Below are 13,634 nucleotides of genomic sequence, written 5' to 3'. Positions count from 1 at the left end.
CAAGACATTTTGGGCTTTTATTTTGAAAGCAGTGGCGCGGAAGTCACGTGTGGCTGTTGGGGCTCCTGCTCGTCTCGCTCCCCCCCGTCGCCATTCAGGAGGCGCGTTTTCCGACGGACCGGCCGCTACCACGGTAAGCGCTGACAAGCCCTCCCCGAGCGGGCGCGGGTATCACCCGGACGGCGCGTCGGGAACGTCCGCGGCGGGTCTCGGCGCCGGTGTCATTATTCGCCCCGCGAGTCGCGGCGCCATGGTGAAGTAGCAGGCGACGCGAACTTCTCGGGAAGCCAAAGGGGGAACTTTTCTGGCGCGACGGCGCCGCCGTTCAGCGCGTCCGCCCCTCGGTCCTCGCGATCCGGCGCGACTTTTTAAACGCGCGTCCGTCGGAGAAAAGCCCTTCCCAGGACTGCGCGGCCGTCGCCGAGCCCGTGAATAGTGACGCAAGACTCGCCAGCGACCCGTTCGCCGGCGAACGCGTCCCCGGAAAGACTCGGGCGTTCGGGGTCGACCCGGCGAAAGAGTGAGCGCTCGACTCACAATCTGAAAAGAATCGGCGGTAACGAGGGCGAAAGGGATCCCCCCGTCGTTCATGTCGAATGTGACTTATTTGCTCTTTGCATTCCAGGTGCTCTTGTTGTGATTCACACTCTGCACACCTCCGCCAAAATGAATAATTTGGGGGGTGAGTGGGGGGGGGGGGGGGTTGCGCTGTGTTTCCGCCGAAACGAGTGGTTTATACATGAATGAATGATTCTTTGCGAAAAAGCTGGTTTATCACAGCAGCGGAATCCAGTGAACGAGGAGTCGGAACCTTGGAAGGCGCCTGTGAATGAGTGACTCGTCAGGAACCGCAAAAAAAAAAAAAAATTGTAAAAGTCGAATCTTTCATCACTGTTGTCGAGCACTGTCACTCTTTCCACATTGTTGTTAAAAAAACCAAAAAACTCCCACGAATTAATAACAGATAAACACTTGAACACAAAAAATGACTTTCTTCATATGCTGTTCGGGATGTTTGGGTAAATGTGTAACTCCTTGGCCGTGGGTTGAAAATCTACATTTTCGGAGCAGTCAAGACACGCAACAGACAGAACCGATTGAACTAATTTCGTGACTTTAAAGAAGACGGTTCTCCTGACCCCAGTTTGCTGGCGAGGAAGGTCTTAAGAGCGCCTGCAGCTTTGCTCTGTGTGCAAGGCCTCCTCTCCTTCCTGTTTCGTAAGAATCGTTATTTCATTTCTCCTTGCAAAAGCGGAAAGCTGACAGCTCCCTGTGAGTTTAGTTGATTCGTTTTTAGTAGTTTATTCTTTGGCAATACACATGCTTCGTCAATTTGCTTGTTTCGCACAAGCAGGAAATACCCAGAACGAGCAGTGACGCAAGGAGCAAGAATCCACATTGGTGCGACCTGCACAGCCACCAGCGGTCCCAGAAAACAGAACACGTTTGACTGATGGTAAATGTCATGGAAGTGAATCTGCGGTTGAAATATGGGCCTTCGAAAAAATGTTTCGACCGCCATCTCAGTGCGGCTCCCGTCTACGATGGATGTCTGAGGAATTCCAACGACGCCGCTCGATCCGTTGCCAGAGACGATAAACAGGCCTATGGACGCCGCCGCCTTATCACCGAGCGGCTCTTCCTCTTTCAGTCCCTCTCGCTCGGATGCCGCAAAGCAGAATGTGAGCGGGCCTCCCTCTGTTTTTCGGCTCGGACTCCCAAGGGGCCGCTCGGAGTGATACACTGACCGAACCGTGTTGGCTCGGGGAGATTAGCCGTTCTTGGCTGCTCCTTGTGTTTGTAAAGTCTTCAACGGCCTCATGAGAACAGCAGCGCTGGTGAAGGGACCTCGTTGTATAGGAATGTACTACTCCGGTGCTGGAGACTCTCGTAGTTCCTGTTGCTTTGTAAGATATGGCGCATGACTTAGGGCTCCGCATTTCGAGTTTTCGTTTTTGTTTTCTTTTTGTAAACAAAGTCCTGCCTCCAGACAAGGACCATGGTTAAAAGCAATGGTTTCGCACATTTTTGGAAAGGAAAATTTAAAGATTAAAATAAGAGAAGGGGTACATTTGGTCAAATAAACACAAAATATATGCGAAAAATTGGGAATTGGCTGGGGGAATTGACAGGGACAATTTGGCAGACACCTGTAATCCTGTTGAACCATATTGAACTGTGCCCACTATGTGAACAGACTTCTGGAATCTTGCCGATTTTCTGAGACTGGTACAAAACAAGGAAGAATCGCTGACCTCGGAGCTGAACTTGGAACCTGTCCTATTGGGTACCCCATGCACTCCCAGCTTCCTGCTATTTAACACAGGGGTTTCTCCCTCCCTATTTTAATGCTTCCTATTTGTTCTGGTCTTTCCTGGGATTGAATTATGTTTTTTTTTTTTGTTTTTTTTCTTCCCCTCTCTGATTCTAGCTGCTTTACTCGCTTACTCTTTACTTCTACTTCTTTTGTTTTATATAAACTTTTGGGTAGAGTTCATCCCACTGCATTGCATCAACTCTCCAAAATGGTTTTCTGGTGCAGCACTTCCTCAGAGTATTGTTTTGTGTTAATGCTGCATCTCTGCACAGCATTGAATCGCTTCCCGTTGTGCCGGGCCAGCATTTTCCCTGTCCTATTATACAACTACAGCATCCACAACAGAAATATGGAACCATGTTAAGAAATATGCCTGCAGGATAAGTCAAGAAGACTTTGACCCGTGAAGGTGTGAGTTTCCGCTTCACAGCTTGTGTTTTTAAGCAATCTGACTAGTATGAGTCATCAGGTTCTCAGTAGAGGACGGAAGCTTACAAACATGTCTTGATGGTAATGGAGGCCTAATGGCCGCCCGCTTGCGCTGAGCACTGTGCTCAACGCGGCTTGCGGCGTTCGAATAGAAAGACAGGCGCTTAAGCTGAGCTCAGACAACATCACAAGAACGCTTGAAAGCGGAAAAGAGCAAAAGCAAAGGTTCAGGGGCCCCTCGGAGCAGGGTCTGAGTGAGAGAGCCAGAGAGATGAGAGCTTCAAAGGCCCCATAGATCTGTGATTGACATCTACAGCAGGATTCATGAGGCCAAGAGATAACTGGCGCGTTGCAAGTATCAGTGTTGTTAATCGCTAGTCGCATGGCTAAAATATCACTATCTTAACTATGCATCTAGTGCAAGTGCTTGACATGGTTTCTGTAATTTACCATTTTATTTTTAATATTCCTAGTCACCATATTAGCACCCCCATGTTATGGAAAACATTTATAACAGCAGCTACTGCAGAATGCCACAGTCCTTAGTGATTTGTTTTTATTTACACCAATTAAGTTTCAAGGAAACATAAAACATTAAGTTTGAGTATATGACTAGTAGCCAGAACACAATGCATTAGCGAGACCACTTGTTGCTTTAATAATACTTTGCTGTTTGCCTTTCCAATTGGCTCCTCCCTGTGCGGAGCGTGACTTTTTTTGTTTGCTTATCCCAAAGGAAAAGAGGAGGTCAGATGAGAGAATGTAGGTGTACGGCTTTGCATCCTTTATATATTTTGGTTGATGCCGTTTTATCAAGCTATGCAGATGCCCTGTTTTGAAAGGATAGAGCTTCACGCTGTCAGCTAACTTTCCCACAGAATTATGATTATCCTCGGGAGGCTTCCCTTGCCACGGATATGACAGGCCATGATCTTTTGTTTTTTAATCTCCCTGTAGACACTACCAAGTTTTGTAAGAGTAATGCTCCCGATATGTGACCATCGACACCTCCAGACTCTCCCCTTTGCTGTCCCCAAAAGCCTCATTAGCCGTAATCCCACCTCCCATAATCTCGGTGCGCCGTTGCTGTTGCTAAGGAACGTTCCTGGATTCAGGTCTTGGCGGATCTATAGCCTGGTGTGTTTGGTAGGCTGGACTCTTGATCCTGATCAAATGAGCAGATTATCCTTCCCAGAGGAGCTGGTAGTCGGATGCAGCGCTAAGCAGGCAACGGTGAGGGGGAAACACAGTGGAGGGAGTCAACAGATGTTGACTGTGCTTTCCTAATTGTGGTTCTCCTGCCAGTGATTGGGTGGCTTGACAATTGTGTGGCCCGTTTCAGTTGTCTTAGTTTGCCGAGACTGAGTCACTGTCTGTTTGTCTAACTCTCTAAATTAAGAATAGTTTGCTATAATGACCTTAGAAATGTTGATAATGTTAAAACTAATAGCTTTTATGGAGCCTGTGGGCCTTTTTTTAAAATTTTGTTAAGTTGGCATTTCTGCGTGACAGGACAAGAATAGACCTGTGTGTCTAATTCATTCAGTTCCTCATTCTCTAGACCAGTTCTGCGTCAAAATAGTTTCAGGTTAAAAACAGCTGCTCAGGTTAAGTCAGGCAGTTGCAACGATGGGAATGTTGATTGCCATACGTTATGCTGACCAGGAATGCTGAAGTGTGATGTACTGAACCCCATACACCGACTTAATTTTGCAATTAAACTCTTTAGTTTGAGAACAAAGCCATGTCTCTGAAATGTTGCTTTGTTCTGTCGTAAGCGTTTGAATTGCAAGGAGTCTCTATGCATTTTTTTTGATTCTCCATTTCAACTCCTATGCACCTGCCTCTCATTGGGTAAAGAACCTACTTACTTTGACTACTCATGCACCTCTGGTTTATACCGAGATCTCTCTCTCTAGTCCAAAATAAATAAATTTGGCTCCATTAAAGATACGTTTTATGAAATCAGCATTAGTTACGTCACTATCTCTTCTGCCGAGACCACTTGTTGCATCTGTTCTCATCAAGCAACGTCACTCGTGATCTAATTTCTTAGTGTTTATGGTTTTAGCCCTTTCCGCATTGAAGCATCCTGTCTTTGCCCTTGAGATGGGCCAGATGTGGTACTTAGTCATCTAGAAAGCCCAGCAACCAGAGCAGGGTCGGCTGGTGTAATAGTCTGAAGAGGCTCTATGAGGATGTTTTGTATGTAAGCAATGGTTGTGTGTGTGTGTGTGTGTGTGTGTGTGTGTGTGTGTGTGTGTGTGTGTGTGTGTGTGTGTGTGTGTGTGTGTGTGTGTGTGTGTGTGTGTGTGTGTGTGTGTGTGTGTGTGTGTGTGTGTGTGTGTGTGTGTGCGCCGTGTGTATCACAAGACCACTCCTGCAGTTCCCCTTGCCAGTGACGCAGTGAGAGTGGTGTGGTAATTGGAGTTGTTCCGACACCAAAATTTGGACCTTGATTCTGATACCAGGTTCGGTACCTCGATATTGATACCAAATCGACCGCTGAAATAAGTTAGACACTTGGTGGTTTATCTTTCTCACAGCTGAGGTGATTTGAAGTTTGACAGTTTCCTCCCTTGGCGAGACAAACTTTCAAGCACCTTTTTGCAAAGCGGCGCTGCAGTGTTTTCAGTTTTGCCCTTTTCATTGGCCTGTAAGCCCAGTACTTCCATATTTTACATCAAGCGCCCTCCTTTTCCACAAGTTTGTCAGTGTGACAGACTGCCATTATGTTGAGCTACGCAGCCAGCTTCCCCTCATCTAGTCGTAAACAGAAACACAGGCTCAAAAGCCACTAAGCACAGCCACTTTGTCAACACCACAGTATTTATTTCCCTCTGTCTCCTAGAGCTGCATAATGAGCCAGAGGCAGCGCTCGATTGCCTCTAAGTTTGAAAGCACTCGCTCCGGAAATGGCACCTCTGGTTTGATTTTCTGTTCAGGTAGAAAAGACTTTCCTTTTTTGGTTAGGCTGCGCTAACGACAGTTTGGCACGGAGGCGTGGCTGCATGAGATTAATTATATCTCAATGATGCAAACCATTGTTGTGCTGCAATAGAAAGCAACGTAAGCCCCTTTTTAAAAACAAAGTATCAACTTTTGCAAATTGCTGGTATCATACCGTTTACTGGTTTTTAGTACCTGTAAGCCTAGTAGCAATCAGCTTCTCATTGGTATTTTGGAAGGGCTTGCACCCAGAGGACTGAAATATGCAGATCAACTGGTATTGTTGGGTTAACTACCCCCCACACACAAACCTTAACTGGGAGCTTTTCACTCATTCTGGCTTATCCTTAATGACAGTCAAATGCAGCCGACCTGCGTAAATACATCATTCCGATTTTTACGCTGAGGCCCAAATGCGGGCGAAAAATGCCTGTTCTTAATTTCTATTTGCTAATAGTCAGCTGTGTGTACCAGACACAAAGTACAAACAGTGAGGAGTGAGGACCCAGAGCTCATTAAAACCTGAGGCAGAGCACCTGCAGATTAAGTGCAGCTGGAGATTCACAACCGGGCGGAGGACGGGTATTATGGTGCTGTGCGTCCTGCTTACAGCTTGTCATTTGACGCAGAACAAAGGACAGATTTCCTAATGTCCATTGCTCATGTTTATTGGCCCAAGCAAGTCTCTTATCTTTCCTCCAGTTGTGGTTTCTTTGCCAAGTCTTGCCATAATATGTTATACTACCACCAAATAGCACATTTGGCGAGCATCATATCTGCCACTGCATATAATATAAGTGTAGCCTCTTCCTGTGTTCAGAGCTATACATAGTGTGTGTGAGGCAGCCCGTGCCCGGCCGTGTCGGCCCTTTCTCCGTCAGCTTCCTGCCTCATTGGCGGGTAAACTGTTTCCTGTGCACGGATTCGGTCACGTCATCCACATTGAGGCATTGTCCTGCCCAGCTCTCAAGGTCTGGTTTTTTTTAAGTTCCATTTTTCAGGCGTTTCCACCACATACGCTCAGGATTTGCGTCTTAATGCAAATGCGGAGGAATTGTTTGGAGTAATGCTTTGTAGTATTAGTACAATTCAATACTTAAAGTAAACAAGCTGGCACAAAAAAGTATACTGTATCCGGTTGAGTGTGACTATGGGTTAGATACGTTCTGGAGACACTGGGTGTTTGCTAGTTCTCTATTTTATAATCGTATAATCACGTTGACTCAAGCAGAAAGCAGAAAACAATCTCTCGAAGCGTTAGCATGGCTGAAAGACAGAGCACTGCGCTTCATTTTTTTGTTTTTTTTGTTTTTTGCAGGTATTTGTCAGCATTATCTCAGGCATTTCCCTTTCACACATGTGTACCAGATGTAATTTATAAATGCTTATTTTTCACAGGGTGTTTTCTTTTATTTTATGAGTGCTGCATTTTTTGTTGTAGTTCTCTACAACACGGCTGCACAGAGTCAGCCCCCGAGCTCCCCTAATCACAGGTGACTGGTGACATGGTACGGTTGGTAGCAGATATACACCCACTAGTTCCGGTGTATACCTGAAAGTCTGTTACTTCTCTGCTAAAGCAGCGATGCAGTCCTTCGGTAGGGGAATAGGAAGACATGTTGGACGGGAGGCTGGCTGGGTGGGTGGTGACTGGGGAGGGGTATCTCGCTCGGCGATAATGATCTTCACTGAGACCACCCCCACTGATGGACTCCTAGTCATTTGTTTCCATTCAAACGAGAATGCTTTGTGCCATGGTTCTCTCTTCATTTGTAGTATGTTGCCCACTTAAATGTGACTGATATAGGTGATGGTTTCTCTTTCTCCCCCGTGCGGGCAGTGAACCATGGCAGAGCAGGAATTGACCCAAGAGCAGCTGGCAGAGCTCGCTGTGGCCAACGACGAGGGTGATGCCAAGATCAACTACAAACCTCCGGCCCAGAAGACCTTACAGGAGATCCAGGAACTGGACAAGGATGACGAGAGCCTGCGCAAGTACAAGGAGGCCTTGCTGGGAAACAGTGGCGGGGTCACAGGTTGGTGAACTGCGGCTTCTTGGAACTGAACTGAAACCACATGGAAACGTGTAAAGGTTTATTTGTCACCTACATATACATACGTTCATATATATATGCAGTGAAATGTCATTGCAACCGCAATTCTGGGTTCTGTAATTATATAATAGTATTAATTGTCTGTGTTGTGTTAAATATACACTGAACTCATTCTAAATGAAACTTACCTTCTTGGGATGGAGGCTACCACAAGGGCATTCTTCCTGAATGCGTAGTCTACCTCCACCACTGGGCCTATTACCACTAGGGCCTTCTGCCTGAAGTCTTAGTCTACCTGCACCACAGGGCCTATTACCACAAGGGCCTTCTGCCTGAAGGTGTAGTCTACCTGCACCACTGAGCCGATTAGCACAAGATCTACTGTCTGTTGCACCAGAGGATAGAGCGGCTGTTCCACCAATGGACGAACCGGCTGTTGCACCGGCAGACTAATGATATCTGGTGTCTGATTTTATACTTAAAAACCACCCCATAATTCAGCGTGACGAAACTCGGGCGGCTTGACATCTGATCATCACAAATGAATGAATGATTTTGCGCCCAAGATACTGGAAGTAGCTGCAGTTAAAATAAGTGAGATCTGTTTTTTATTTTGAGTTAAGGCCAGGTCACCACCCACCCCCACCACCCAGGCATGGCTTCGGTGAAAACAGCGTTCTAAGAACAGATCCGTGGGCTTTAAACCCTTCAGTATGCGCTGAATTTGAAACAGGTCTTGATGCTCATAATGTAATTATATCAGGGCTGGGCAATGTATCATGTTTTTAAAAGTTATTAAAATATTCTAATATATAATATTGTTTCTGTGAAACCGATACCATTATTGTTTTCTCTTTATTTTATAAACACATCTTAAGTAATCCAATACCACAAAGGACTGACTACGAAAACGGAACGGGAATAGATGTTTTCCAGAGGGGAAAACCTCGAAAAGACATGTTATTAAAGTGTCATTTTGTTTGAAAATCCTAGTACTGTACTATGATTTTGGACCTATTGCTCAGCCGTGCACTATAGAGAGAGAGTATATACTAGTATACTATATACAAACTGTGTGTGTGTGTGTGTGTGTGTGTGTGTGTGTGTGTGTGTGTGTGTGTGTGTGTGTGTGTGTGTGTGTGTGTGTGTGTGTGTGTGTGTGTGTGTGTGTGTGTGTGTGTGTGTGTAATGTTCATCCCGCCACTCTTCAGAATGCCAAACTTGTTCTTCCTGTCTGCATCCGCTACCACATTTCACTGATAACGGAAATAATCTTGTGGTTTTAGAGGAGACATGTCGTTTTTTTTGGGGGGGGGGGGCCCCCCCCTTCCTCATCAACTCTCTCACTGGTATGAGAAGCTTTAGAATCAAGGGAGTGTTTTCTGATTTCCCTCTACGCACATTAACCCGGCACACCCACAGTCAGCACCTCACTTCAAACTTCCTCACAATCACCAGAACCTGATTTAGTTTGCGACGTACATTTGCACATTGACTCAGCAGGGTGAGCGCACCGCAATTACAAACAACAAACACATTTATAAAGATAATGAAGGTAATGATCACGATAACCCGGTGTAGCAGCTTCCATACGACTTTATCCATGTCTGGGAAAGCGAACAAAAAAAACCAACGAAACTGAACCTTTCAAGCTATTTTCCCACATAATGGAATGCGTACTGCTTGTTTTTGGAAATGAATTTTACAAATTGCCCCTTTCTGGTTTTTTCCCCTGCGTCTCAGCAGATCCGACACTTCCCAACATCGTGGTGACGCGGCTGACCCTGATGTGCGACTCTGCTCCGAGCCCTCTGACCCTCGACCTCCTGGGTGAGTAGCTGCTCATAAGGATCCACCATGAACCTGTTATTGTAAGCGAGACTAATTGTAATTCTTTTTTTTTTTCTACGTTTTTGTCCAAATTGTACCATAACAGGATTATTCATTTATGCGCAATGCTCCTTCCATGTCCACACGCTTATCGGAGGCCACTGTATTAATCATCTTGTATAACAGCTTTTGTGATGTCACCAAATACGTTATTATTGCTTTCAGGATCCCAGTCCAATCTTAGCGGGCATTAGTGCCCGAGTTTAACTGTCCCGCTTGTTCACGGTGCGTCGCAGGCAGTTTTCCAGCTGCCAGCTTCGGGATCTGTGGGGTCCTGAACATGACACAACTGGAACACCAGGGCCTATTTTAGTCTGAAAAGAGACCTTTGAATTCTTGCACCTGTAATATTTTCCACTTGAATGCACGGGAGTGAAAGCCGGTGTTCTGTGGATGGTACGGTTGGGTATGCGAAGGCGGGGGGTGGGGGTTCTGTAGAAAGACATAGTAACGGGCCTACATCATAGAAAGATTCATTATGACCAGTAAATACTCCCATCTATGGTCGTGAATGCAGACCAGCCAGGGCCACTGGGTCATTTTATGGCTAATTAGGAATGACAGGATTCCTTTGTAAGTGGGTTTAATGAGGGCTTTCCTCCTGACGCGCTGCTGCTGCCCTCACATGGTCATCATGGGGACCTACAGGCCAGCGCTCCCTCAGAGCAGTGCACCGCATGGGGGCCGACGTTCTCCTAATCACCACTAATGTATGAAACGATCACATTTAAAATAACACATTTCAAGAAGAGAAAAAAATCTCAGGCTATGGTATTATTCTTTTTTTCTTTTTTATTGGCTTAAAATGTGTGAAATGGGAAACCATGAGGATCCTCGACATGTGCTAAATATTATCTTTTTTTTTTAATTATTATATTTATATATAATGTTTTTTTATAAGTAATTTGAAAAGATGTTGTTGAGCTGACACTTGTAGTGTTATAAAGATGTGTTTTACACGATCCTACACCCTTTCATTTTAATGTGTTTTGTCAAAATACTGACAACTCCTGTTTCAGTCGGCATCATTTTGCCTGTATACATCCAGTCTCTTTTTTTATTTTTTTTTTTTTTTAACCTTCCAGGGGATCTGGAGTCCTTTAAGAAGCAGTCGTTTGTGCTGAAGGAAGGAGTGGAGTACAAGATCAAGATCAGCTTCAAGGTGAGGCCCGCAACACCCCCTGTGGTTCCAGCGTCGCCCCCGCCCGCACCATCAGTCTCTCCTTATCCGCGAGGCTGTTCGGAGCCGCACCTGACGTCTGCCGTCTCTTGCAGGTCAACTCTGAGATCGTGTCGGGCCTGAAGTACATCCAGCAGACCTTCAGGAAAGGAGTGAGGAGTAAGTATGACTTTTTTTTTTTTTCCTGTTGTTTTTAAAGCTGTTTATCTGCGCCCGGTGAACATCCACTCCGTGCTTCTCCCCCCGGCTCAAATATTTATCATGCCTCCGACTCTGATGGCCTGGTTTCCTCAACACGGGAGTTTTTATTCCCCCGTAGAGATTGGCCTCGCATTCCAGCGCCTCCCTAATGACGACCATGACCTAACTCTGAGCTCAACACGTACAATGCAAGTACAAAGTCTGCTTTGGGTGGATTGCGTTCCATTCAAACCTTCTAACCTCGTTCTAAGACGGTTGCTTCCTTTTCTCGAAAGTCCTTCTGATGAATTGGTTTGTGTTTTTGTTTTGTTTTGTTCTTCATCGTTTGAGGTGACGGCCCACTTTTAATCAGCGACCACATCTAGCTATGCTGTTCCACCTTGTTTCCACAGGAAAGGCAGATCCTGCCGCCAACAGTGGGACGTTATAGAGCAGCCCATGCGTAACACAAATGCACTGACTCGCTGTGTCTTATAAAGTTCCAAAGAAGCGAAGTATGAAATATGGGACTTTTAACAAAAGAAAGTTAAGAATTTCCACTTTGAACAGATTGTGTTCTCAAAAGGGAGGTCATTGTCATTTTTAAGGAAAGTTTTTTTTTACATTAAAATTCACGTTAAGAAATATGTATAATTTATCGATGGTGCTTGGCTTTTGGCAGGTAGGGTCAAATGGAGTTGATCCTCTTTCCCCCGGCGTTAATTTTCAGTTATTTCTCCCAGAATAGGGTCTTTACGCGGCCTCCCTAATAACCGCCCTTTCTCCTCGTCTCAGTCGACAAGTCGGACTACATGGTGGGCAGCTACGGGCCCCGGCCGCAGCAGGAGTACGAGTTCCTCACCACGCCCGAGGAGGCGCCCAAGGGCATGCTGGCCCGCGGCACCTACACCATCAAGTCCAAGTTCACCGACGACGACAAGCACAACCACCTCTCCTGGGAGTGGAACCTCAACATCAAGAAGGAGTGGAAGGACTGATTCACTCCCTTAGCCCCCACCCCCTCCTTTCCCCTCGCTCCTCCTGTTCTATTTCTATTCTTTGTTTTGGGTCCTTATATCCAGTCAATCTTCCACCGTCATTTCAATCACTCCATCATTCCATGCATACCTTCCTTTCCTTTCCTCGACCGTGCAAGCGGTGAGAACGCGATGTGCACTGTCGACAATTCGTTGTTTGTATGTAAAACAGAAAACGAACCTCGGAAGGGGGGAAAAAAAAAAAGGTAATGTTAACTTGATATATTTGTGTAATCAGTGATCAGCTAAATGAGTTCTTAAAACATCTTTTCGAGTTATATTTCCCAATGTATTCAGTTTGTCTTTCCCTTCAACGCTTCAATCTGCCTTGAAAAGCATCGTAGTCGAGTTGGGACACTTTGCTGTCTGCTGCTGTTTGACTGTTTTGGGGACGCTCCGCGCCCCTGAGGCCTTCAGGCTGGTTATTCTGCGTGGAGTTGACACCAGCTCCGCGTTTAAACGGTTTAGCGCCGCCCGACCAGCCTCCCCAGCAGCCACGTGGCCTTAAAGTGTAAAATGTTAAAGAAGTAGAGTCGATGTAGTCGAGCCGTTTGCCTTCAGAGTGTATCGTGTCAAGCACGGTGGGATCCGGGTCGCGGTGCAGGTGCTACTGGTCACGCCTTCTGTGCCCTCCCACGCCGGGTGAGAAGTGGAAGAAGCCAGGTGGTTTTTAATATCGTGGCCACCACCTTTTAATCTCTCTCTCTCTCTCTCTCTCTCTCTCTCTCTCTCTCTCTCTCTCTCTCTCTCTCTCTCTCTCTCTCTCTCTCTCTCTCTCTCTCTCTCTCTCTCTCTCTCTCTCTCTCTCTCTCTCTCTCTCTCTCTCTCTCTCTCTCTCTCTCTCTCTCTCTCTCTCTCTCTCTGCTGTTGCTCTCTCTCTCTCTCTCTCTCTCTCTCTCTCTCTCTCTCTCTCTCTCTCTCTCTCTCTCTCGGGACTTTTAAGCCGCTCACCTCAAGCATCCAATGCTGTTTTCAGGAAGGGGAGGCAACTCAGAATAGGTCATGAAAGAAATATGCACATTTTAAAAATATGTGTCCCAATAGAAGCAAACGCAGATCATGAAATGAGGAAACGCCTAACACAATTTTGTGACCTTTCTTCGTCGAACATAATCTCGAACGTGTAATCATGAGGTGGGGACGCCTTTTGTCCTCTTCATCCTATATCATGGACTTCCTGTCTTCTTTGTTTTCCTCTTGGTTGGGTTTAACTTGGTGTGTATGGTTTCTCTGTGCTACCTGGAGATGACTGCTCACCCACGTCCACAATAAAGTGTTCAGACTGTGCTTGCATACCTTGGTGGACTCCCTCATTTTCCCTCCCTCATCAGAGCTGAGCGATATATCATGTATGTCAGGATATTGTATCGACTGTACAGGATGAGATTTCAACAACGACAGTAATGCCGGTTTGGATCATTATGAATAAAGTCAGTGGGCTTGTTTGCAGAGCTTGTGTTGAAACGAGTGCCTTTGGAAAAGCAAAAAGTTAAGACCACCTGTACATTGATCGATTTTTAATTAAACAATAAATTGAAATGCCCCCGTTACAAATAGAACTGCCACCTGTTAAAATGTAAATTACAGTTATGGTGAAG

The 13,634-nt window shown here is 45.9% G+C and overlaps 1 protein-coding gene across 2 annotated transcripts; it reads left to right on the top strand.

Annotated features, from left to right (window-relative positions):
• Positions 1-60: 60 nt before the first annotated feature.
• arhgdia (Rho GDP dissociation inhibitor (GDI) alpha) lies at positions 61-13,329 on the top strand. Of its 2 annotated transcripts, none has more exons than XM_080008838.1 (6): positions 61-133; positions 7,536-7,731; positions 9,496-9,579; positions 10,725-10,801; positions 10,915-10,978; positions 11,795-13,329. In XM_080008838.1, exons 2-6 carry the CDS (start codon positions 7,542-7,544, stop codon positions 11,995-11,997), a joined length of 618 nt encoding a protein of 205 aa, XP_079864964.1. In that variant the 5' UTR covers positions 61-133; positions 7,536-7,541; the 3' UTR covers positions 11,998-13,329. The 2 variants fall into 2 exon arrangements, with proteins under 2 accessions (XP_079864964.1, XP_079864963.1); XM_080008837.1 differs by having other exon boundaries at positions 9,493-9,579.
• Positions 13,330-13,634: the final 305 nt, after the last annotated feature.

This window comes from Zeus faber, assembly GCF_960531495.2.
Source record: "Zeus faber genome assembly, chromosome: 11".
Classification (NCBI taxonomy): Eukaryota; Metazoa; Chordata; class Actinopteri; order Zeiformes; family Zeidae; genus Zeus; species Zeus faber.
The sequence above is the reverse complement of the archived record's forward strand: the minus strand, read 5'-3'. Positions and strand labels throughout refer to the sequence as shown.